The sequence below is a fragment of the Triturus cristatus genome, chromosome 2_1, assembly GCF_964204655.1.
Source record: "Triturus cristatus chromosome 2_1, aTriCri1.1, whole genome shotgun sequence".
NCBI classification, from domain to species: domain Eukaryota; kingdom Metazoa; phylum Chordata; class Amphibia; order Caudata; family Salamandridae; genus Triturus; species Triturus cristatus.
Genome location: NC_140581.1, coordinates 964,894 through 992,631, shown reverse-complemented (window position 1 = coordinate 992,631; position 27,738 = coordinate 964,894). Strand labels below are relative to the sequence as shown.

General features: G+C 40.0%; 1 protein-coding gene across 2 annotated transcripts in view; it reads left to right on the top strand.

The window, feature by feature from the left end:
* Positions 1-27,738, top strand: part of LOC146863575 (uncharacterized) — a 306,105-nt gene that overhangs the window by 144,633 nt on the left and 133,734 nt on the right. The window contains exon 4 of one of the 2 annotated variants that reach the window (XM_085627352.1): positions 487-635. In XM_085627352.1, coding sequence (XP_085483478.1) covers positions 487-635 — 149 coding nt within the window. Of the gene's footprint in view, positions 1-486; positions 4,635-27,738 lie in introns of those variants that run through there. The other variant, XM_085627345.1, reaches the window with a different exon arrangement.

The following is a 27,738-nucleotide window of genomic DNA, read 5'->3' as shown; positions in this document are numbered from 1 at the left end:
CTTTTCCTCCTCTGTGAAGTGTGACAGCGTTGAATCTCTTCCTCCACCATGATGTGTGAAAGGTTTGTATCTCTTCTCTTTGTGATGTGTGAAAGGTTTGTATCAATTCCTCTGTGAAGTGTGACAGTGCTGTTTCTTCTCCACCTCTGTGATGTTTCAAAGCCTTGTATCTCTTCCTCCTCGGTGAAGTGTGACAGTGTTGCCTGTGTTCCTTAAACCTAATATTTGAGAGTATTGACACTGCTCCTGTTCCCTGGTGTTTGAAAGCAATGTTCTTCTCCTTGATGTGTGGCCGTGTTGGTGCTGTTCCTGTCTCCACTTTCTTTTCTCATGTCTTCCTGATCAATGTTGTTTCTGGTGGCGGTCTAAAGCCTGGCTGCCCGCTGCAAACAAGCATATTCAATATTGTATACTTTGAAATTGCCAGATGTAAGTAGGATAGCACTTTGGTTAATAGATGGTTTGTGTATTTCTTTCAATCCACAGAGCACAACATCTATAAGAACAGTATTGAAGGATTTACTGTAACAGAAGAATCTGATGAGAGAAATTTGCGAAGACATAAAGGAAAGGTTCTCTTGAGTTTGGAGATGGGGGAATCCAACAAGAGCCTGGGTGCAGCACGAAGAAAGCAGGTGACATCTGGTGGAGTGGGACCAGCCGAGCCCACTGAATGTGCAAGTGATCTTAGTAGATCAGATGACAGCTGTGAACAAAAAGGGACATGCACACACAAACAAGAACAGGATTTTAGTGATTCTGGTAATAATTTGAACAATTTTTTCAATCCGGTTCCATATCAGCAAGTGCCTTTGGCATACAGCCAACGCGAGACGGGTTTTAGCCGAGCATCGACTCTGATCATGCACCAGCAGATGCACAGGTCAACACTCCAGGTCCCGCATGACCAGATCCAAATGGGAGATAAAAGACACACATGCTATGAATGTGGCAAGAGCTTTAAGTGGCCTTCACTTCTAGTTCGACACCATCGAATACATACTGGCGAGAGACCATTTGTTTGTAATGTGTGTGGGAAAAACTTCAGCCAGTCATCACACTTGGCAACTCACCAGAGATTGCACACGGGCAAGAAAAGTACGACTACAAAGCTGCCTAGGGAAGGCTCTGCCATGCAGCATTGGAGACATAACCCGACCTCATTTCTTGGTGCGATGTGCCAGTGGCAGAAAGAGTGTGCTCACAGGGGCTCGGCAGAGTAACTGGACCGGCCCAGTATAGTAATTTTATTCACTAAGTTAACAGAGTACCAACGATCAGTGGCTGAAGATGAATATGTACCTATTGTTAGGCTGATCGCAGTAGAGTACCCGTATGCCTGTACCGGTCCCTGCAGGGGAAAGAAGGTGATTTTCACATGGGGACAGATGCACCTGGAGATTAGTACATGCAAGTCATCTTCAATGGGTAGGCTACACCAGGGCCTACCAAAAAAAACAAATGTATGCATGTAAGTGTGCAAATACTGAAGATGGTGCATTGCAGACTTGTGTTTTCTGGCTGTTTTAGAAGCTACTTAGAGTTTTTTGCCTAAGAGGGATGTGTTCCGTGAGCTATCAACATACCTGTGCTTGGGAGACTAACAGTAAAATCCATGGGCCGTCCGTGCCCTGTAGGTATAATGTGCTCATCACCCAGGAGCTGTGTATTCGGAACTGGAGTGCCTAACTCACCCACAGACATCACACAGGGCCCCAGACCAGACATGTTTACAGGATGATGCGAGGGGTTGACAGCCGCCTCAGAAGATAGCGCCCAAGGCTCATGAATAATCAGGCAAAGAAATTAATCATTAAAAATATCTACTATTGGTACCTGCCAACTGTACTGCACACATAAACAATGATGAAGTGCTAGTGGGTGGCACACAAAAAATGATGCAATGCTAGTGGCTGACACAGAAAGAGCTGAATTAGCGATTATGTATGCAGCTTTTCTACCGTTGATCCTGTCTGAAAGTAAGAGAGCAAATCCACCAAGCTAGAGCATCACGTTGGTGTATCCTCCCTGACATGACCTCAGTGAATACACAACGGAGAACCAGACAGGCGAATGGGAGGAAGGGCTGGTCTATTGTCCTCATCAAAGGCGATCTGGCGAAGCATAAACTTTTCTGGGAGCTGATCAGCGCTGGCACGCTGAGCAGTACAGTTGGTTCAGCAGACCACATTTACCCAACATTCTGATCTGTATTTCCCTAATCTCCTCATCTGAAGACCATGCTCTTTTTGGGACCCTTCTCCCTTTGCTGTGTTGTGCTAGCCCATGCCCTGCCCTTCTCTCTCCTTTGGCATTGTAGCCCCAGGTACTGCATAGCGCTGCGTTGCTTGAAAGCTATAAAACGTACCAAGAGAGGTGGGTAGGCATCTCCTGCTGCCTTTAGTAATTTGCTGCAGTTTCCAAAACCTGAATTCAAATGCGCGCTGCCTCCAGTCAATAGGGACCTAGACGGACTTCCACCTTCGGAATCCAGCTGGTGTGGAATTCTTAGATTATTGGGATCGATGGGCAACATGCTGTCAGCTTGGACCTCCTTTTTGAACCCTTCACAAAACGTGGTTTTTTCATCTGACAAATTATACTCTTCGAGACTGGTCAAGCCCACCTCCATTGCGGAAGCCAAGCTTGTGTTCTGGCGAACAAAAGACATATCCCATTATCTTAAACCATGTTTTAGATACCGCTTCATAAGTTAATATTCCAGCTCAGAATTCATTTAAATACTGTGTATTCTAAGAGTGATTTGTATTTAGAGATTGTGTAATTACAGAGAATCCACCATAACCAAACTACCTTTGCTTCAAGTGATGCAACAAACCTGCAAACTACTCCTGAAGAAAATGGTTTTTACTCAACCACATTCACTGTCTCCAACTCCCTGCTTAACCCTAAACATAACACAAACACAAGTAACCTACACCATAATCCTTACCCTAGACATAACCCTAACCCGAGTGTTGACCATAACCCTCTCACTGACCCAACCATTGAACACTCTCTAACCAGCAAACTACACCTTCATCCCTACTCCAGCCATAACCAGTACATTACCCTAACCCTCCCATTGACCATAAGCCTACCCATAAACCAGCCTTTCAGCATCCTCTAAACTTAACAACTAATTTTTAACCTTCACCTTAATCCTTAACCTAGCCATAATTGACCCCTCACCTAAATCCTCATGTTAACCATACCTTTCTTCCTACCCCAACCTATCCTTACCATAACTTATTCATAACCCTCTTTCATCGTACTCTAACCTTCACATTAATCCATAACGTAACCTATTCTTTACCTCATGTTAATCATAACCCTCTTCCTAACCCAATCGTTCACAATATTCCAACCCTCATATTAATCCTTACCTTATCCATGAACTATTCATAAATAACCCTCATATTTACCAAAACCTTATCCTTATCCCAGCCCTTCTTCATGCTCTAACTTTCACATTAATCTTTACCTTAACCATAATCTATTCATAACTCTAACTCTCATGTAAACTGTAACCCTATCCCAGTCCTTCACCATCATCTAACCTTTAATCCTCTTTTTAATACTTACCCCAGCCATAATGATCCATAACCCTAACCCTCATGTTAACCGTAACCCTCTTCCTAACCCAACCTTTCACAATACTCATATTAGACAAAAAAGATCTGAGATCGTGGATCAGGGAACCTAGCTAGTAGGGAAATGGAGGGGTCTACTTAATGAGTAAGACGCACCTCAAATAAAGAAAAGAAAATACTTGTCTTGAGTCCCCTCACTCACCAAAGGTTTCCCCTAGGTGACATCCTTCATCATCATCTACTGCTTGGGGCGTGCTGCGACTTGCGACAGTTACGTACAGTTACGTAGGAGCACTGAATTGTAAAGACTATGTGTAGTGCAGTGAAGGGGGAGTAGTGTGGGTGGGTTGATTTAAAAATTACCTAGCTAGTGAGCATAAATGAGTTTATTCTTGCTCCTAGTTGGTAAAGGATAAATAGGGGGTTTAATAAAAGGAAAGAATTAGGTAATAATGTGCTAATAGTTCCTGATATTGGAAGTCAACATGTTTCGAGGCTATCCCCTAAACCTCTTCTTCAGGACCACATGGGGACCAGCCCCATATGTACCACTCCTTGCACAACCTGTAATAAAGTGATAAAATAAGAAAGGGATGATAATAAACGCGCACCTCAGTGTCAGCGTAAACAAATTACATACAGTTAAACTGAACACGTAGTATCTAGAGGAATACAAAAAACATACATGTTAGGGACTATTAGCACATTATTACCTAATTCTTCCCTTGTATTAAACCCCCTTTTATTAGACCCTGAGGACGGAACACAAACCCTGCCGGTTTCATGTGGTTGAGACTTTTCTTTGTTTCATATTTAAAAAGAAGTTAATCAAAGAATTTTCAACTGGAACAATTTACGGACCCTGGTCAAATGGATATGCAACAGAAGGTATTCCTCATAGACTCACTTCAACTTCACGTTTACTCAAATGTTTTCATTAGCAAATCCCTAAAACATACGGTATTTTAAAGTAAAACACAACAATTGGAAATATCTAAAAAACAGTCCTCTTTTTCTAAAATAAATTAAAAATATTCCTAATGTAGTAGTGGTATCTAGATCATGTATTTACCCCAACAAGTCTATATCCTGGACACTGACTGAAACCAAAAACATTAAAAACTCTGTGCAAAGATGCATAGGTCGCAATTTTAAAACCGAAAGACACTTCGAGAGTGAATGCTCCATTGGGAACTTGCAGTTCCAACACATGGACAGTAGCTATTATTTTCTGTAATCTTTTTCATAAATCCCTTAAATTGCCATGCTGGATGTTGCGACGGGAATGTCCCCTGCATGGTGTAAAGTTGTTTCCCTGCTTGCATTCCTGACTCCAAGTATCTGGGGTCCTAGTTTAGAGTATGACATGGCCTTTTTGCGTACCTTATGTGAATGACAGCCTACTGGCCCATGCACCGAAAGTTCTGCTAGCTGTGGCCTGGAATCCTTGCACCAAGATCCAAGCCCCTGGATGCGTGCATGTAGTCTAGTGAAGGGCCTGAGTGAACTAGAAGACCCAGGCCTGCGAGATCCATCTTGGAAGCCTCTGGCCTGTTCATGTGCACACAATGCAGGTCCGGTTGCTTTCCCACACAGTGAAAGTGCATGCTGACATTCCCCAGACTAGAGGGAGGAAACCCAGACACTGGAGTGAGGAAGGAGGAGACAGGCTTCCGATTAGAAATTCACCCAGGTACTTTATGATCGGCTGCTGATTACTTTTCCTGATGTCACTGACCATTTCATGAATGATGTAATATGTGACATCATCAGCAGTGCATTGCGGGCGCGCGAGTTATAGTTAGCAGAACTAACTATAACGGAGGAATTTCTATGGTTCTGTACGAGTGAAATGTCCAGCTAACTATAACACCCATGAAACCTATGGTTTTTTCTGTGAATTTCTAAGGTTTTTTTAAATGCTAATTTCTAACTAGAACATCTCTGAAACCTATGGTTTTTTCAGTGAATTTCAAAGCTTTTTTAAATGCTAATGTCTAACTATAACGTCTCTGAAACCTATGTTTTTTTTCAGTGAATTTCAAAGGTTTTTTAAATTCAAATTTTTAAGTGTAATAGTAGTAATACCTATTTTTTTGTACTGATTTTCTACAGTTTTTTAACTGTTTATTTATAAATATTTTATTCATTAAATAACATTATATATTTTTCTGAAAATTGCAAAAGAAAATTAAACATTGAAATGAATAATTGTTTGTTTTTTATTTTTTTATTTTAATATATTTATATTGTTTTCTTTTCAGAATTTTGTTTTGGAGTCGCGCACCCAAAACGTACACATCACGGTGGGTGCGCGGATGCCAGCCGCCATTTTAGAAACGTCATGAAGGATCCGCGTACAGTGTGCGACGGCTGCGTGTTTTTCAGTTACATCATATACATTTAATATTACGTGATGTGCGCGATTGGTATGCGACCAGTCCGCGACTTCTGCTCCTGCGCATTCTCAACACATGCGCATTACGGTATGCGACGCTTGTGTGGTGGCGGGTCCCACGTGATGTCATATACGTGCTGGGGCGCGCTGGGTGCGCGACTCTCGCAAAAAATATTTATGTTCTAAAATGATATGTATGTGTGTTTAATATATATTCACTGAAAAAACCATGGGTTTCACACACGTTATAGTTAGAACTTAGCATTTAAAAAACCTTAGAAATTCAGTGAAAAAACCATAGGTTTCACACACGTTATAGTTAGGAATTAGGATTTAAAAAACCTTAGAAATTCAGTGAAAAAAACCATAGGTTTCACACATGTTATAGTTAGCTGGACATTTTACTCGTAAAAAACCATTGAAATTGCCACGTTATAGTTAGTTCAGCTAACTATAACTCGCGCGCCCGCAATGCACTGCTGATGACGTCACATATTACATCACTCATGACATGGTCAGTGACATCACTCATGACATCACTGATGACATCTCAAATGACATCACTGATGACATCATCCTTGTGATAGAGTGGTAGACCTCCTCTCACCCTAATATAACCTTTGATACACACATACAAAAATAGAGACTAAAATTTACAAAAGAATGGACATACCAATAACAGTTACAACAACCTCTTCAGTAATTCTAAGATCCACATACACATCCATTCATTCACCAACAGTTCAATACAGTCACTCATACATGTACTCACTTATCATATGTACTCATACACCTATACATCCTGTTACACAATGCCACTTATCCATAGAGCTACTCACACACATAGTCACCCATGCTAATAAAGAATAAAACATACATTTACTTGCATATACAGTTATTCACACACCACCACACTTACTTCTACGGAAACTTACACATACTTAGTCTTTTAAACAATCACTTATAGAAACACATACTTATTCATACAGGAACTCTTCCAATGTCTCACTCTCACATATACTCACTTATTTACACCAATAGTCACATATACTAGTTTAAAACATATGTAGTTACTCATAAAGACACTATTGAGACAGTCATTCACTCACTAACACACCCATACACACACTCATCCACCCATACAGTCCTGCACACATGCTGTCTTCAACATATACAAAGAGTGAGCCACTCATTCATGCACCTATGCACTACGTAATACCCGCCACCGAACCATGAAGACACTCAGACTGATACTCAAAAAACCAACTAATAACCCATATAGACACCCATGTAGCTACTCACCAACCCATGCAGCCACATATACACAAAGTGAGAGACTGATACAGATATTTCCATATTTAAACATTACTCACTAAGCCATGTATTCACTATGATACACTTAATCAGTCAGCTACACAATCAATTTTTCAAAAACAAATCATCCATTTAGACACTTATATACCCATTTATTCTTCCATCGACCTTGACATATACATAAATAAAACATATTTAATTTTCAGAAAAACACACATTCACTGGATGATGTCATCAGTGATGTCATTTGAGATGTCATCAGTGATGTCATGAGTGATGTCACTGACCATGTCATGAGTGATGTAATATGTGACGTCATCAGCAGTGCATTGCGGGCGCGCGAGTTATAGTTAGCTGAACTAACTATAACGTGGCAATTTCAATGGTTTTTTACGAGTAAAATGTCCAGCTAACTATAACATGTGTGAAACCTATGGTTTTTTTCACTGAATTTCTAAGGTTTTTTAAATCCTAATTCCTAACTATAACGTGTGTGAAACCTATGGTTTTTTCACTGAATTTCTAAGGTTTTTTAAATGCTAAGTCCTAACTATAACGTGTGTGAAACCCATGGTTTTTTCAGTGAATTTGCAAGGTTTTTTAAATGCTAATTTTTTTTTTTTCTTCTATTTTTTCTAACATATTTTTATTTTAATTTTCTTACCTTTTATAAAGACTATGATTAAATTTTTAAAATTCTTTAATATGTTTTTTTTAATATATTTTTTAAAATAAACATGTAAAATTTATTTGCAGTACTTTTTTTCTATTTTTTTTATTATTTTTTTAGTACGCGTACCGTAAGCTCACGGTAAGCGTACGGTTTACGCTACGTCCGTAATTCATCCACGCTGCTTGCGTATAGTTACGCAATTTGCGTAGCCGCGCGTACTCCGCGTGGGACGCGTACGCGTGTGCGCTACACGCGCACGTTACGCGGAAGTGTCGGGTAGTGTCTGTTATGCGCATGCGCGCAAGCGCGTGTCTTTTTTACGCGCATGCGCACTTTTGCCGTAAGCGTACCGTAAGCGTACGGTAGGTCATGTGATCATGAAACACAACTTTTGATTGGTTGAAACTACTTTCAGTTCTAGAACTCTCCTACACCACACCCATTCCCCTCATTTCTGCTTGTGATCCCTTAGGAGATACGATGGCAGAACAGCAGAGCTCTTCTGAGAGTGAGGCTAGCACTAGCAGCACTGTCTTGAGGCAGAGATCGAGGAAACAAAAGCCCTCTTATGTATGGGATTATTTTACTTTTCCTGAAGGCCAGCAAAAGGTGAATGCACCCTTAGTAACTTGCAGGCTGTGTCAGCGTGTACTTTCTAGAGGTAATCCTGACAGGAAGTATTCCTTTGGGAATCACACCATGAAGAGACACCTCAAGGATGTACACAAAAGGACACATGGTCATCTTTTTGGAGGTAACTCTTCAGAAAGACAAGCAAGTACATCCACAGCAGCTCAGCCTGGACCATCATCTGCAGAGCTGACTCCTTCTTCTGCAGGTCAGGTGAGCCCTTCATCTGTGGGGGGAGCATCTCCTTTTTCTGGTCCTCTGGAAATTAACCCTCGGTTTGCGAGGGTTGAAGTACGGTGCGCCCATTGTCACGATCTAATTACTTATAGGGAGACCAGTGTTTCCCTAGTGAACAGTAAAATAGATCAGCACACTTGTCGTACCGTCTAATATTCCCAATCTTTCTTTCCTCTGTCCCTGCATGAACACAACGGCTCTTTTAAGAGCCAACCTTACCTTTCATCTATTTTTTATATATTTTTTAAAAAACTTTTTTTTTTTTTTTTTACCGTACGCGTACGGTGCGCGTACTTTTTTTTTATTTTTTAAAAAAAACACTAAAAATCAATTATCACATTACAAGGTCCTTGAGAGACTACAATTATTATTATTGACTTACCATACTCACTCAAAAAAATATTTATTCATTTGTTTTTTTTAAAAATAGCTTTAAAAATGGTTCTAGTTTTCGAAAATTTTCTATATGAATCTGAAAAAAAAGAAAAAAGTATTAATATTTTTAAAACATTTTATAATACAGTACACATATTTACATTTTTTTCCCAAAAATATTTTTGCCTTATTTTTGCTGTTTTCAGAATATATTGCATTTCACTATAAATTGTGAAAGCAATTGCATTCATCATTTTACAGCGGGCAAAAAAAAATAACAATCACAAAGATTGTAATAAAAAAGCCCAGAATCTCTTTTTACTTAAACTTAACATTATAGAAATGCATAATATTCTAAAAAATATCATCTAATACCAATAGTTATTTCTTTAAAATACCGTCTGATATGTTTGTTTCAGAAGTATAATCACAATATTATATCTCAAATAACTCCACAATACATCTGATTCCATTTCCTTTAGGCCAAATAGTAATTTTAAAATTTTTTGGGGAATAAATTTCCAACAGTAATCAAATAAAATTCTAAAGTTTAATTTGTCCAGATCTCACCGATTCTCTGTTACATTTTGGTTCACGAAAATTTTTGGAATAATTTATTAAGTCCACAATAGAATTGGTTACTTTTCCGCATGGCCAAATAGTAATTTTTTAAATCATTTTTGAAAAACATTCCAATGGCAGTCCAATAACATTCCAAAATTTAAATTGTGCAGATGTTACCGATTATCTCTAAATTATTGGTTTTTCAAAGTTTCATTAAAAATTAAAAAAGTCCACATTACAATTGGTTATCTTTCCATTAGGCCAAATGATAATTTAAAAAATCTTTTTTCTACAAAATTGCAATGGTAATCCAGTAAAATGGTAAAATTATTTTGTCCAGATCTTGCCAAATCTGTCTAAAATTTAGATTTCAGGAAGATTAGATAGGAATTTGCTAAATCAAAAGGCAAACGTTGTTTGAAAATCAATTGGGAATCATTACACAGTGTCCAACCTTTTTCACATTTAAGATAAACTGTGTAATGTCCAGAAGTAACAGTAGGTCCATCATGGAAAATTATTGCAACAGTTACAAAAGTTTTTCCTGAAATTGATAATTGCTGTCCTGTAAACTTCTTTATTAAAGTATCCAATTTTGAACCATCAGCTCTACATCGTTGCATCATTAAAATTACATACTGTCCGTATTCCTTTAAAATTAATGTTGAAAACATGTCAGATTTACACTCACCACATTTCATGCTATGATTAGCATCTTTAACTAATTTTGCAAAAGTAACTGTTTTACTTTCTGGCAATGTCAAATAAATAAACCTTTCATTATCAACATTAGAACCACATATATTATAACAATTATCACAACTATGTTCCCATTTATAAGAGAGACCAAAAAAAATGTCAATGGGAACTCCTTCTTCTTCCACTACCTGAAGAAAATGCATCAAAAATTCCTGTACGTCTTGCTGTACATTTTGAGAAAACTGTGTTCGTCCTGAACATACATCTAAAAGTTTTCTAATTTCAGTAGCACTTTCTATTTGAGTTTTATCTTTACTCAGCTTTTGAAAAAGGAGACTCAGCTCTGAACAGAATCTTTTTCCCTGATTTACTATTATCTGCTCTTGCAAACTTTCCAGATAAAATGCAACATTCAGCACTACATTTGCGTAGCAGTTGACACCAGAGCTATTTTCAAAATGACATCCTACAACCTGTTCTTCATTTTCCTTTTTCTTTTTGCTTGCAATTACATCACTCCTCTTTTTTTTCCTCTTCTCTACATCTTCATTACAGATATTGTCATTTTTTCTTTTACGAGAAACTACACGTTTCTCTAACACAGGATACTGACCTAAATGAGGAGCATAGCTTCTTCTTAATCTATTATACTCCTTTACACAGTTTGTATCAGCACTAACTTTTGAGTCATCAAACTCTATCATGAAGAAACCTGATAATGTTTTCACTCGTGACAAAGCAACATATGCCATACCTTCTTTGAACACAGTTGAACCAATGTTCACAAATGCACAATCTACAGTCAATCCTTGAGACTTGTGAATAGTTACAGCATATGCTAGAGAAAACGGAAACTGCTTCCTACGTACATATAAGTCTTTCACAAGCATGAAACGAACTGTACAACGACAAATATCTTTAACTTCTTCTATCTGATCAAATTTTATTTTTAAACATTCAATTCCTTCTTTTTTCTGATAATTAATAAAACCCACAACTCTTCCCATAGCTCCATTAACTAAACCTTTTTCAACATCCAAATTTCTTCTTAAAAATACTCTACAGTTCATGCAAACATATAGATTTTTTTCTAATCCAGCTGTTTTGGAGATGTTCTTCTCTAGTGAGTCCAATTTATTTTTCATTTTGCCTGTTACTGTGACAGTAATTCTTCCATCCTCAATTTTGTCCACTGCTTCCAATTTCCTGATCTCTTCCTTTTCCAATTTCAAAAGCTCCTCATTGAATATTGAGCATTCACGTAGAGTTGGCATTAAGCAGATGACACTTTTGTTTTCTGCAATGTTCTTGTATATCTTCTCTGCAACTATTTCTTCCTTTGGAAATAAATTATGTAGCAGCCGACTCTGTAATGCTTTTTTGCCAACTTCTGTGAGTAGTCCAATTCTGATATCCTTCAGAATACTTCCATATTCTTCATCGCTTGCTTGCCTCATATTAGTAGTAAGTTCCTTGTACTCAAAGAAGGACCAAATATTTGTATTTCCGATGCTTCCCAATGACTTCTTTGTGTCTTCATGTGTGACAGTATTAAATACTGGTTGTCCTTTAACTGGAGTAAGTTGCAAAAGATCTCCAAAAACTATGACGTGTTTTCCACCAAATAACATGTCATAGTCTGTCTTCAAAATTTGCTGCATTCTTAAATGCACAAAGGCAAGCATTAAGTTTGATACCATGCTCACCTCATCAATAATGAGAACTTGCATCTTCTTCAATACTCTTGAAACTTCCAAGGATGCTTCTCCAGTTAGCTTGTTGAATTGTATTTTGTTCTCATGCTCCACTGGTAACATTAGCAAACGATGTAAAGTGATTCCTTTTATGTTATATGCTGCTAACCCAGTTGGAGCAGTAACCACACAAGACAAAGTAGAATCCGTTTTTTGCTTTAGGTAGCTTCTGATGACTTTTATTAGGAAACTTTTTCCAGTTCCAGCTTGTCCGCTTACATACATCCTGATTGGATGAAATGATGTGCATGAGCACTCTTTTTTTTCATGTAGAAATCCGTGATCAATTTTGTTTTTGATCTCTTCATAAATTTGTTGCTGCTCTTGATTCAGTTGTCTTTCCAAATTTTCTAAGTCTATAAATTCTTCTTGAGCTTGATTCATAGCCGTTTCCACTTCATTCATGGCTATTGATGCTTCATTTTCAACGATTGGTTGTCCTAGGGGATATTGACTGAGTGTTCCTGAACTTTGGCTGTCCTGAGAACTGTCTCTAGCTATTTCTGCTGCAATTGTAGTTTCCTGTTCAATTTCTTCATTTAACATTTGCAGATAAGTTGAGAATGTACTGCATTGTATGCTGTCTTTGCAAGCATTAAAAGAATCTTCATAGCTTTGAAATTCTCCCAGTAGTTCATCCTCTGTACGCCATGGTTTAAACAACTGTAAAAGAGCCAAGTAGTAAAATTCCTTCTTGTCAGTAGTGTCACAACTCAGCTTCCGGTGATTTATCAAACTTCCTTTTGTTTGCTTCACCAAACATCCTTCTTCACCAACGACTTTATATTTTCCATTGTTGATGGCTTCTGCAGCTTTCCGTGAATAAATGTAGTTCTGCAACACTTCATAGAGACACATGTTCTCCAGATGATGACTTCTCTTGGGATAATAAGTGTCCAACATGTTTGATTTCAAAATATCTGTACTTTCTGGGTCATTCTCGGCCAAATATTCAATTTCTCCTACAGATTTCAGTACCCGATTTCTCATTGCTGCAAGGCCTAAACTTGCCCAAATTATTCTTCTTGACTTCGAGTAGAGACTTGCAGAAGATAACCTATCTGAACATTCGTAGGATCCAATTTCTCGATGCGATAACATCTTCAAACTGAAACTGTACAGCTTCTTACTGACAGTCTTCTCGTGAGAAATCTCTTCCCACATTTCCTTCAATTCTGTTTTTTCTGATTTCGTAATGTAAGACGTTACATATCGAGCAACAGCAATGGAATTGTCAGCAACATACTGTATATCCATGTTAGCGTTCCACATGGATAAAATGACTGGGTTGTAGTCATTTATATTTTTTGATTCTTCTTTTCTTTTAAGGTTGTAGGTATTCTTAGGTGATTTTCTTGTGATAGTATGTCTCACAGCTGACATAAAACTGTTTACTCTTCCATTTGAAAGAACAGGTCTAGGAAATCCAAATCGACATTTAGTGTAGTATTTTTCTTTGCTCTTGTATTTCCGTCGACAGTATTTTCCACACCGATGACTTTGGAAACGTAAAACTTGCTCCTTTAACTTGTTCTCTTCTGTGCTTTTTGGTATAGCACATGTTGCATATTCTTCAATGTAAGATAACACTGCTTCATCAGTATCTGTTCCAAACTTTGGGGCATCCTTGATCCACAACAGCATATGAATATGAGGAGCACCTCTTGCCTGGTACTCTTTTCTCCAAAAGAAATCCACTACTTCTCCAAGAGGTGGATTTTTTTTATTGCAGATGAAGGACATCATAGCCTCAAATCTATGATTGAAATATCTGCAAACATTAACCGGATCCAATGAGCACAGTTCTCCTGCTGTCTTGTATTCGATGTTTTTAATGTTTGAATTGGCCTCTCGTAGAAAATCCAGTAAATCATCCCAAGCGTACTCGGCACAGCTTAGGGTAAGGAACCATGTTGGTGTTCCTAAATTCCGTAACATGCATTTTAGTTCACCATGGCGTCGGTACCAATATTCATTTGTCCCACGCTGACAAGCCATCAGATTGATCAGTTGTGTTTCCAAATGATCATCTCGGTGCTGCACTTTCTCCATAAAATCCTTAGCAGACACATTTTGTAAATGTACTCCACTTTTTAAAATGTGATTTACTGCATAAGACAGTGCAGACAAGTCGCTTTCAAATAAAAGATGGAACAAATAAGGAATACTTTGTCGAAATCTGGGATCTTCAGCATATAGTCTTGTAGTCCGATACTCAGAAGCTGGAATCTGTTCTGGACGTTCATCGTATCGTCCTCCTTTTCCTTTAGGAAACAGCTGGGGAAAACATCGAGCTTCCAAGCTCTCCTCCCATACACTCACGGGAGTTCCTTTTGCTTTCTTCATCTGAAAGAGATCAATATTGTCTCCCATAACTTCTTTTGAATGAAGAGGATGTATGCTAAAATGTTCATAAATTTCTTCTTCCTTTGACTTGTCCACTTTTTCAATTTGTCCAGTTGGTGTTTCTGTGTCTTCTTGTAAATCTTCTTCTTCTTCTTCTTCTTCTATATAAATTGATTCATACCATTTGTTATTCCTTTTCAAATACAAATTTGCTTTTTGTACTTTCCGTACATCTACCAGCTCCTGCCAAATCTTCTTATTCTTTGTAGGTACACCATTAACCAGAATAATTAATGGTTCAGTTTCCAAAGTATCCGCATCAATAGTTTCCATATTTTTTTTCAAATCCAAGGGCAAATACACCACTCTACCTTTTAAACCTCTCAGTAAATCTGAAGGAGGTAATTTACCAGTTTTGGGCTCCATACGTACTATGGTCTGGAACGGATGAACACATTGAATGAGTATAGACTCATATGTATTTAATTCAGAAAGTTCAGCAGGAATAGCATCCAATTCTAAATTATTATGTACAGCTCTGGTCGGCATTCTATTTTCCTCTAACTTGTTGTAACAGTATTTACAAATACGCTGATCTTCACCCAATTCAAAACAATTTTCTAGAAATATATATGTGGCAAAATCCTTCCACTTATAATTATCTTCATTTTCACTCTTTCTGTAGAGATCAACATTCCTAGTTTGTTTTCTATAATGAGTTCTGCGGCAACAAATACAAGTAAAATTTGGTCTTTCATTAGAGACTATTGCAAATTTTGTTATGTGATCATTAAATGTGTTACTTACAGAGGGTTCTACATTCTCTTCCACTTCTTCCTCATTTACTGTGTCCTTCTCTGCACTGTTTTGTTCAGGACCAAAGTAACAAAACTGAATTTCATCAACAACCTTCTCTACATCTGATACCGTTCCTCGGAACAGAGCCCTATTCAATTCATTTAACTTTATTGCTGGACTTTTGGCAAAATACAACCGTCTCACAAACTTTCTCATTTCAGTATAATGAACAGCCAGCATCCTAAAATGATGGAAAACACTATTGCACACTTTTCTAGATAGACAAGCCAGAGAATGACCCTGCAAACCAGTATTCTCTCTCACTCTGCATGGATCCAGACTTTGAAGCACCTTAATCTTCTGTTTTATACTTTTTTTACTATATTCTCTTAGAAACTCTCGAAATTTGTCAATAGATTCCTGACGCACAGTGCAAATACTACTACAATTCCAAGTGTACACTGGGGCTTTAGGACGTCTCCCCATTGCCTCATCTGCCATCACTTGTACCTCATCTCTTGGAACCATTATCTCCTTCTCCATTATGCAACCATTTTTTACTTCGTATGAACGACCTCTGGTGTCAACTGCATGCAGCAAACTATTACTTTGAAAATAGCTCTCTTCATTAAAAAAAGGTTCACTACTTGAACTATGCATCCACTTTCCTAAAAACACTTTACAAAAGTTTGTTCTGTTCACTACTCTTTTCCTTTTGCTATGTGATTTCAGTACATTAACCATTTTGTCTAATGTACGCATCCTATTCAAAATTAATATGAATAGTTTCCTTTTTAATTCTAATGCCTTTGCTGCAATGGCTTCAATTTCTTTTTTTCTCTTATAAAACTTTGCCTTTTGCTTATATTTCTTCACATCCTTTATCAAATTGGACATAACTCTTCTCTGAAACATTTTTCTACGTATCTCTTTAAACGCTGTTTTTCTGTTTAAGTTTAACTTTTTAGTTGCAGAAGGTATATTTGCATTAACTAAATTCTCAATTTTTTCTTGTCCTTTTTGTTTGAAATCATTCTTTCCTGTACAGACATTTTGTACATTTTTCCTTTTTTTGAATATATTCCTTAGAAAATCTTTTTTTTGCTTACCAGAAGATTTTTTCTTCCTCCCAACATCAGCATCTTCTACTAACTTTGATCCTCTAGTTGTCTTCAAATATAGTTTTTTTTTTAGCGTTTTTTGAACTCTGGATTTTGTAGGCATCTTAAATTTTGTTCACTGCTCTTCAGCAATACCTGAAAAAAACTAAAAAAAAAATTCCTTTATTTTATTTAAATATATTACTACATTTCTTTTCACAATACTCACAAAACGAAATTTCTTTGCCAATTTGAATGCACACTTACTGCTCTTTTTTTTGGGCAAGTGAAAATCACTTTTACAAACTGACACATTATGAAACCACTTTTCAGATTTTTTAAAAAGCCCATGTCCAGACTGCTACACTCCAGCAAGGGCAACCAGCCTTAGTGGTGCTGAATGTTTTTGCATTACAGACTGAAACCTGAAAACCCCACTCGCTTGTAAATACTGTGCATGATTATACATGGCAAGCAGATGGGTGTGTGCTAAGAGTCTGCTTCTTCCCCCAAAAAATCGCTCCCCCTTTCCATCTAATGCAACTGTGAAATCACCAGAAAAAAACGCAATAAATCTCTGCCTATAATTCCTCTTTGCACACAGAGTCATGTTTTCACATTAGTCCCAAAACGAAATTTCTTTGCCAATTTGAATGCACACTTACTGCTCTTTTTTTTTGGGCAAGTTAAAATCACTTTTACAGACTGACACATTATGAATCCACTTTTTTGATTTTCTTAAATGCACATGTCCAAACTTCTTTTTCAGACCACCACCATGTGTAACCTGGGTGGCTGCCTACACTCCAGCAAGGGCAACCAGCCTTAGTGATGCTGAATGTATTTGCATTACAGACTGAAACCTGAAAACCCCACTCGCTTGTAAATACTGTGCATGATTATACATGGCAAGCACATGGGTGTGTGCTAAGAGTCTGCTTCTTCCCCAAAAAAATCGCTCCCCCTTTCCATCTAATGCAACTGTGAAATCACCAGAGCAAAACGCAATAAATCTCTGCCTATAATTCCTCTTTGCACACAGAGTCATGTTTTCACATTAGTCCCAAAACGAAATTTCTTTGCCAATTTGAAACCACACTTACTGCTCTTTTTTTTTGGCAAGTGAAAATCACTTTTACAGACTGACACATTATGAAACCACTTTTTGGATTTTCTTAAATGCACATGTCCAAACTGCTTTTTCAGACCACCACCATGTGTAACCTGGGTGGCTGCCTACATTCCAGCAAGGGCAACCAGCCTTAGTGATGCTGAATGTATTTGCATTACAGACTGAAACCTGAAAACCCCACTCGCTTGTAAATACTGTGCATGATTATACATGGCAAGCACATGGGTGTGTGCTAAGAGTCTGCTTCTTCCCCCAAAAAATCGCTCCCCCTTTCCATCTAATGCAACTGTGAAATCACCAGATAAAAACGCAATAAATCTCTGCCTATAATTCCTCTTTGCACAGAGTCATGTTTTCACATTAGTCCCAAAACGGAATTTCTTTGCCAATTTGAAAGCACACTTACTGCTCTTTTTTTTTGGGCAAGTGAAAATCACTTTTACAGACTGACACATTATGAAACCACTTTTTTGATTTTCTTAAATGCACATGTCCAAACTTCTTTTTCAGACCACCACCATGTGTAACCTGGGTGGCTGCCTACACTCCAGCAAGGGCAACCAGCCTTAGTGATGCTGAATGTATTTGCATTACAGGCTGAAACCTAAATACCCCACTGGCTTGTAAATACTGTGCATGATTATACATGGCAAGCAGATGGGTGTGTGCTAAGAGTCTGCTTCTTCCCCCAAAAAATCGCTCCCCCTTTTTCCTACTAATGCAACTGTGAAATCACCAGAAAAAAACGCAATAAATCTCTGCCTATAATTCCTCTTTGCACACAGAGTCATGTTTTCACATTAGTCACAAAACGAAATTTCTTTGCCAATTTGAAAGCACACTTACTGCTCTTTTTTTTTTGGCAAGTGAAAATCACTTTTACAGACTGACACATTATGAAACCACTTTTTTGATTTTCTTAAATGCACATGTCCAAACTGCTTTTTCAGACCACCACCATGTGTAACCTGGGTGGCTGCCTACATTCCAGCAAGGGCAACCAGCCTTAGTGATGCTGAATGTATTTGCATTACTGAGTCCAACCTCAAACCCTTAAACTATTCTTTTTTTTTCCAGTACACCTTAATTTATTGTGAAAACATAGTCCATATTATTTTACATGTTCCTCACATTTAAATTTCTCCCAAAACAGAAAATGATAAACGCAACTTCAACAAAAAGAATTTCCATTTCTATTATTCATTTCTTAAGTTACCACATACATCCCCTCTCAAACTCATAACTCACCTTTAAAATTAGTTAGTTGTGAAAGAAATGTGGCACTCAAACAGCAGATTATCAGAGCCAGGATCTCTGTTGTGTTCACCTCTCTCCTCTCAGCAGAACCAGATAATGGCAAACTTTCCCTCTATTTTTCCACACATATACATGTAAGTTTCAAATCTCAGTGCTTCCCCCTTTTTAGGTCTCGCCTGACCCAGCGCATGCGCTGGTCTGGCGAGACTTATTGAGAGGGCTCCAAAAAGTGCTACCAAGCCAGCCTAGAGCTACAGTGCATGTGCGCGGGCGCGCGCGCCGCGTTTTACCGCGATTACTTTCACTTTCGGCCGCGCGGCCGCTTTGATGTTTGATCGTGATCGCGATTGCGATCACTTTAACTTTCGCGGCCACACGGCAGCTTTGCATAGCCAATAGGTCTCGCTTTTGGGACCTTATAAGTATTTAGTTATACAACTGTTGCATGGCTAAACACTTATAAGGTCCCAAAGGCGAGACCTATTGGCTATGCCAATGCTTGTGTTTTTTGTTCCTTAAACACTGTTAAGGATGATTTATAGCGAACAGTGAGTGTTCTTAATCTTAGTTACATTTCTGATTCACTAAACACCCTCTCGGCATACTGACCATCTCTTTTCCGTAGTAACTACTCGTCCAAGCTGGGAAAGGAGCCAGCAGTATTGAAATCATAAGCTGTGGTTAGTCTTTCATTGTTCGCCTACAGGGGTATGGCCCACAGTAATAATACATAGCTAGCGATACTTTATCCGAGTGCCTGTGTTAAGTAGATTATGACTTTAACAATTGCCAATCATGTGTGCTGCACTGGCTGACATTAGCTAACCATGCCACTGCTGGTATAATTTTAGCTTGTGGTTGTGTGGTCTAGGTTACTACTTCCCCTTGGGTCGCAGCGTCAATTTGTTACTCTTCCTAATATATCCTGTTGTATCTGTTTTAGCTTTTTAGTTGCTGTAGCTAAGCATTCTAGTTCTTTTGTACTGTATGTGTAATCAGTGCAAATTATCAGTATAGTTGTTGTTTTACTGTATGTTGTAAGATAAACCCTATGCAGAGTAACCACGTTTTTTTAATAGAGCTGCACATGTCTCAAAACATGCTTGTACTATCCTTTAACCACTGGGAAGGACGTGACCCCCACTCTGTGTCCTTTTTCTCGGTCCTTGCAAGTGCAGGACACCTGTATGGTAAATGCATGCACAAGATCTACCCCGCTTTTATCACTGGTTCAGTCAGACGTACCTGTAGTTGAACATTACCTAGTAATAGCCATAGAGATGCAGTCACATGTGTAAGCTGCGAGCTTATTCACACAGACCTATTTATAGTCAAATGGAAGTAGGTAGAATTAAAATGTCTACAAAGAACCTATGGGGCCCGATTCATCACGATTGCATAGTGACTCACTCATGTGACCCTCATGGCGTACTCACGAATTCCAGAGCACTGAAAGAGAAAGTCACATCTTTTCACAGCAAAGACTTTGACTTGTGTCCGCTGTAAATAAGCTTTCTTATCTTTGGGTTTGATACATGATGTTTAACAGCCATTCAGCAGCAATGTACTTGGCATCTGTAGATGAATAGAATGTTTCTTTACAACCGGCAGATCATAGATGTGGAAAGTGCCCCAATTTGATGCATGTTGGCCTTGCTACGTTAAAGTACACAGGCATGCTTTTGCCCCTCCCTCAAATCTCGTCCCAGGTGCTGTAAGGTTTCTTGAAGCCACTGGGCAGAAGGTCTTGTTGGTGCATATTGGGCAGATAACCAGGTCAGGGAAATCCTGCTTTGTTTGGGCTCTACATGGATCCCTGGCCAGAGTAGAAACTAGGTGCCAGATAATGCACTTTCTGATTTTATCATATGTCCAATTTTCACTCTGTCTCAATTTTCTATTGGAAAGCTTTACAAGTGTGGTGGTAGGTCATTCAAGGTTTGTCCTTACATGCTGATGGGTCCTTCTCTTTTGCTCCCTTTCTTTGCTTTTACCATTCTTCCCAATTGTCTCTCCAAGCTCTCACATTGCCTTAAGTGACCTATCTGAAGCAAAAAAAGCGAAATCTTCTAATTGTGGGAAATGCATCTAATTGCGATTTTATGAGTACATTTGCATGCAAACAATAGATCTTTAACCTGCACAAAGATTAATATTTAACAAATCTACAGCTGTAATTGAAAATACAGGACTTTTCATCCTATTTCTTATGTTTATCCCACCAAACGCTTCAAATAACTTCCTTTCCTGGTCCACTAAAAAGCAGCCTAGTGCGTGGCATATATTTCTTTGCTTGGAAGGTAATCTACCATCTCTGTGCTGATCAGGGCACATGCCTTCTGGATGCTGTTCAACGGGAAGGTTTGTTATCTGTGCGGTGCACTTGCACCGACTGAATAGTGTCTTAGTTATTTATGCATGCCGAACAGCACTCCAGGAGGGCTTGATTCAGGCCACGTTTTTCAGCATACCTCCTGAAAGTCGAGATTCGCAGGGGTTCTTTGTATGTACATATACCTATGTGGATATTGGGAAGATGTGTAATTTTTCAGTTTGGCTGAAAGGGGTGAGGCGGGGAGCGTGGATATGCATGTGGCGTGGCTTTGCTTTTATTTGCTAATGCATGGACAGATATAGGGGTCAGGCAGGTTTGTTTGATTAGCCCTCCTTCCTAGGAAAAAAAGCTCTGTTTAGGAGGGCTTGCCACTTGTTGAAGGGATAGGCCAAAGGATTTTCCTGGGATGTCACATTTTGAACCGAATCGTAGGAGAGAAATGAGCTGCGTTACACCCTTGTTTTCTGAATCCTCCAAAACGTGGGTGGTTACTGGAGGATAAACAAAGTTTGCCGTAGACATCAGGGCGCCTTAGTTAAGTGGCTTTGTACGAGTACCCACGCCTTTATATTCTTGGGGTGCCCGTTACCTGGGACATCAACTCTTCCCATACAGACTACACTGCGAGCACACAATCTACTAACCAGCCACATAACCAATTGCCAGAAGATTAAACCGCAAGAATGACACCAAAAGATTCCTACCACATTATAAAGCACGTTCTACCATCTATGTACAACAAACTAGAGCTTCATATCTGACCAAGCAATGTTCAGGAGCTTGTGTGGGGTAACAAGTTACCCAAATCATGACATGATTTGGAAATCCTGCAGACAACTGCACAAAATCCGCTTTTCAAACTAGAGTGGAATACTAGGGAGCCACTCTAATGCTCCTCATAGTTTTCAATTTTTTTATTTATTTTTATTTTTTATGTTGAAACTGTGTTTATTATTTTCACATTCGAAACACATATCTTTCTGACATATCGGTAATAGTTTTCAATTTTGAGCTGTGCTAGTGAACGTATGAGCCCAGGAAGCTGCCATGATTGGAGTTTGTGTAGGAAAGTCGATTTTCTGGATGGACAAGTGTTCACCTGCTAGATGTTTCACCAATTAAATAAACCTGTACTCTGTCCCTGGTAAAGTAACACACATCTGTTGGGCTTAAATCGAAGGCAAGCACTTAAGCAGTGTACACTGTAGAAAGTCACACAAAAAATAAAACTCCACAACCAATTTTCACATAAAGAATAATTTTTTGACAAAAATAAGACCGAAAAACGCCAATAAATCAAGTAAGGGGAATAGGCAACATGAATTTACAAAGATTTAAGTGAAAATAATGCCATGAAGCATAGAGTGCCAATGATAGTCTATAGTAGCGGTAGACCGGGACCTAGACATGAATTGAGGCCGACTGCGATGGAGCCCTGTTCGAGATAAAGGAGGGAGATGGCCCACAGCAGTTAATTAATTTTTAAACTGGGTCATTAAGTGCTTAAAGAAACGCCCTTCTTGGAAAGCTTGTTCCTACTGCTTATGTCCATAGGCCAGGTTTAGGCAGTTGCATCAACTGTACCTTTTCCCCAGAAAGGTATAATTAAAGTTATTGAACTGCGGTTAAGCTGAGTGGTGTGATTTAAATACATTTATTGAATTGCTCCTCTGTGGCGCCTTCCCATGAAATCCAGGAGCTTTGATACTTGAGAGATCAAGAAGGGGTGTAAATGTAGCAAGGCTGTGGGTGGGTTGGGGGGGTGGGGTAGCAACCATTGCCTGTTCAGTTTGGATGGGTTTGGTATAAATCGAGGGGGGAGTGGACACGGAAAGGGTTTGTGTAACCCCAGATATTATACCCAGAGGCGTGGGATTGGAGTTGATGAAGGGGCTATGTCCTTCTAGATCCTTGTTGATGCTTTTGCATGGATAGACCGTGAAAGTAACTAAGAGCTAGGAGTCTTCTAGTAATTTTCTCCCCAACCCTCCCTCCACCCCCAAACTTTCCTAAAATCTACTTCTGGGAATAAGTGGCCAGTCCGTTTCAAAGACACTAGAGCTGCAGCTAACTGACATACCCCAACACTCTTATCCTGTGTGTTTATTGCTGAGTCTAACGGAGTTCTGTCTTTATGACATATAAACAAAGTGGATATGCTTTTAACTACCTGCACATCAAAGTGTCTCCTAAGCATATAATTCAAACAGCAATAAAGATGAATCAGATATTGAGTGCAACTTTGGTGTCCAACGCTCATCCACCTAGAGCGCCAAGTTCCGCATCCACAATAAGTGGAACATATATAGTTTAAACAAAGTCACCGGAGCACAGCAAATGTAAGTTACTCTCATCCTTTGTGCAATTAGCACTCTTCTTCACTGAATGTTCTTGTGTTACCGAGTCCCCAGTCAATAAAAATCATGTAGTGTAGATCAATCAAATTTTATTCCTTTATGATATGGTATTCCACAGCCGACGCGCGTTTTGCCCTATCAGGGCTTCCTCAAGGCTCACTAGCAATGTATTTCACACCCTATTTATCTCAATTAGTGTAGGTTCCAAGAGTACAACGTCCAATATCCAAAATACTTAATAAAAGATTAACGTTCACATCTCCATTAGTCAATCAAATGTATCTTGTATACAGAGCTTGTTGTATTCACCCTTGTTGTGGATCCATAAGTTCCATTGTGCGTTTATCTTGGGTTCCCCGTCCAAACATATTTACGAATTTCTGTCTTTAGTTGTTGCTCATGTGATATTTACTGGTTTGTGGTCTGGTGTGGTGATTCTAGGAAGCATTACTTTGAGCTGTCCTGTTACCTATTGATTTTTCTGAGCATGGCAAAAAGCAGCAGCTGAAGTTTGCCGGAAGATACTTTTTGCAAGATAAGGGAGCTTTGGCTAATGTAACTTGAAGACTATTCTCCACCCCATTCCCTGACTCTTCTTTAACATAATACCTCCACTGCTGGTATTGGGGAGTTCCTCTGCTGGTTGAGCTTTGCCAGAGCCTGATTTCAATAAGGTTATATATCCTGATCCGTAAAGTACACATGGATGTGGGAGCAAAACCTACCAAGACACTTGTCCGCATTGGAAAGGCCTGTTTTTCAAGAAATGTGATTGGATCATTTACAGGGTTATTTAATTGACTAGAACAACACCTAGTTTTGTGTAGGTGGGTAGCCAGGGCATGTGGGTCTGAGAAGGGTAGAGTGTGGGTCTCAGAAGGCAGGATGTGGGGTATGGATAAGAGCAGTGGTGCAGACAGGATGCACACTTGTGCAGCTCTGTTTGGGGTATTTCAAAAAGGATAGGAACAGGGGATGTAAATATTTGTCCACGTGGTTACGTCTAGGAGTTGAGCGCTCTGAGGGGGGAAGTCGGGTGAAGCCCACTTAAGCCATTGGCTATATGGCACTATGAGTAACAGTTTTTCCTGTTCTGATGTCCACATTTCCATTAGAAGGTGTACCTCTCTGGCAGGGCCGGTAAAGCACTTTATTTTACCTGTACTTTTATTTTCCTTTCTTTGACCTTATTTTTTTATTCGTCTTCTGGTAATGGTATCTCGAAGCCAATGGTATATTTCTTTGAGCTAATAAGAATTGTGTGTTCCTGTGGTGTGCATTAAGCAGATCGTTTTTGTACCTGTTTTATGTATACCTGTCTGTTAAGAAGATAACCTACTGTTTTTTTAAAGTTCTAAGTCTTGATTTAGGAAAAAAAAAAGTAAAGATTTGGCTGCTGGTTTTAAGAGGTAACCGCATTTATTAGGTCTCGCTGGCGTTGCAGCGGGAAGCGCTGCCGCCAACGAGACTTATTGTTGCCGTGTTTGCTCCCAAGGGAGACAGACCAGGGCACGCGCAGCCATCGGGGTCTGTGGACGCGTTTCTGAGACGCACGCACAGACAGACACACGCGCGCGCATACACTCCGCCGCTGCCGACACCCCTCACCGCATCCCCGGCTGCCTAACGCGTTTGCTGTCTCTTCAGGGGGCTCCTCCGCGCTACTAGCGCCACTCATTGTCCCGATTGAAGCCCGGCTTTAGTCCGAGATTCACTCGCCAGGATTTCTGGTCAAAAACGTGGAAAAGAGGGGTGAAGATATTGCAGCGCTTCAGAAGCTCAGTCTCTTCTCCATCTTGTTAATGTAAGCTGCCAGTGCGTTTCATACCGGAATGTATTAGCTCAAGCTTATATACGCTAAACAGTGAACTTCCATAATGTGGGGGGAGTACAAGATTGTAAGCAATAATGTTGTTTTTGCAAAGGTAGAGTCCAGAAAACTAGAGTCAAAATGTTCAAAGTAAAAATGTCATCAGGTGCTTTATTTTTTGCAAGTAACAGAAATTTCGACTTAATGTCTTTTTTATTTTATTACCTTGTTTATCTTGTTTAGTTTCACAACCACATGGATCGGACAAAGAGGACACTTCCCTGTAGTTGTGTAATGTTGTTTATTTTGGGGCCTAACGTTTTCCTTTTAATTCCGGTCCGGCCGGGCCCTCAGTGCCATAATCAAGGATTGCATATTTGTATGCAAATGACTGGACTCGCCTGCGGGCGGCAGACAGGGGGTCTAGAGGTAATTAAATTATGGAGAGCCACTCTTCAGTGTCGTCTCTCTGGCCTCTGAGATCATGAGATGCCTGCCTCCTCAGCCTCGCCTGTTCCTCTGCAAGTCACGCGCACTTTTTGTGATGATGATCATGCACATTGGGGCTCGCGCATTAAGCATTTTATTGCGCGAGCCCCGATGCGCATGATCATCACCAGACCCACCTCTGCTAAGGGTAAACTGTAAGACCGGGGCGCACAGACGCGGCGGCAGCAGCAGGAGACATCTGAGCGCTGCGCGCGGCATGTAGGTGCAGCCAGGTGGATTTCTTTTAATAAAATAAAATTGGGTAACGGCGTGCAGCACCATAGTTGTACTTAAATGTTGCTGCCTTGAGCGAAGCGAGGAGAGTCGCGGTGGAGTACTAGTCTGCCTGTCTGTCAACACAGTTAGACTACTACTGACTCTCACGTCGGTCGGTCGGACGGTCACGGTCAAGGTCCAAAACGGCCCCAGCACAAGAAAACCAGCCCCCTGTCTCAAAACCGGCCCCCACCCCATCCAGCCTACCGGGAGATTGCTCGGTGCCCGGCATTATCAGTCTGGCCCTGGCAGGGCCCTCCACGTGCAGCGCCGGGAATGCAGCACGACCAGCTCTAGTGAGAAGAGAGTTCACACTTACATCCTGCAAAGTGTTTCAAGAAAGTCAGCCTCACGTCACTCTTGTGCTCATAGTGAGCCTCACTTCACTCTTGTGCACCTGCTGGCGAGATGGCGGCTGCAAGCATTTTGCAGAGTCTGAAGGAGGAAGCCACCTGCTCCCTCTGCCGTGAGTTTTATGAAGATCCGGTGACCATGAACTGTGGACACGACTTCTGCCGCTCCTGCATCACTGAGCAGTGGAAGGGAGTGGGATCCCACGCCTGCTGCCCAGATTGCAATGCGATTTGTGCCCTGGGGGACACCAGCCCCAACATGAAGCTGCTGAGGATGGTAGAGCTGGTGAGACTGCTCTTTCAGCAGCCAGAGAGCCCCAGGGGGCAGCCTCTGCGTGAGGAGCAGCGGGAGCTGCAGAACATGGTGATGCTGGCGAGACAGCGCCCTGTGCGGCCAGAGAGACCCAGTCGGCAGCCTCTGTGCAAGGGACACCGGGAGCTGCTGAAAGGCGCCCGGAAGGAGGACCTGAAACCCCCCTGCCCTGTGTGCAGCATCCTACACAACGCTCTCAAGCCTCAAACAGAGGCCGCCGCGGACCCCAAGGTAGGAAACCATCTTACTTCATGTCAATGCTTCTTTTGTAAAAAACAATGTGTCAAGCACAAACTTTGTTCAGTTGCCCAATAGGGGAGAGGATGTGGTCTCACGGCTAGACTGCTGACTTTGGAGGTGGGAAATGAGGTTCGAGCCTCAGGATCGACTCCACATCCCGTGATTCTGGGCAACTCTCTTAATCTCCCCGTGACTACCAAAAATATTAATGTGTCCTTGTGTAACGGAACTGGTGCTCATGTAAAACAACCATTTACAATGCAATAGGTATCGCATTTACTTGACTTTGAGCTATTGGCATTGTAAATGACAATGCCTTTTATTTATGTATTGGTTTTTAAAACCTAAATAAAAGGCATTGTCATTTACAATACCAGTAGATTAAACTCCTGTAAATGCGAGACCTATTGCATTGAAAATGCTTGTTTTCAAATGTAATCACACATTTCTATTGGTTGAAAACCAACCCTTTTCCAAAAGTACCCTGCCCCCAACTTGACTTCTGCCTAGTACCCTTCCCCCAACTTGACTTCTGCCTGCTACCATAGCAACAGCTCATGGAACACTGCTGTGTGGAGTTAGGTCAGAAGTTCGCCACACAATGTTTCAATTCCACAGAGCAAGAGTGCTTGACTTTTCAAACCTAACAGCAAATCCATAGTACTGTTCTTTGGTAACACATTTTTCTGTACCAA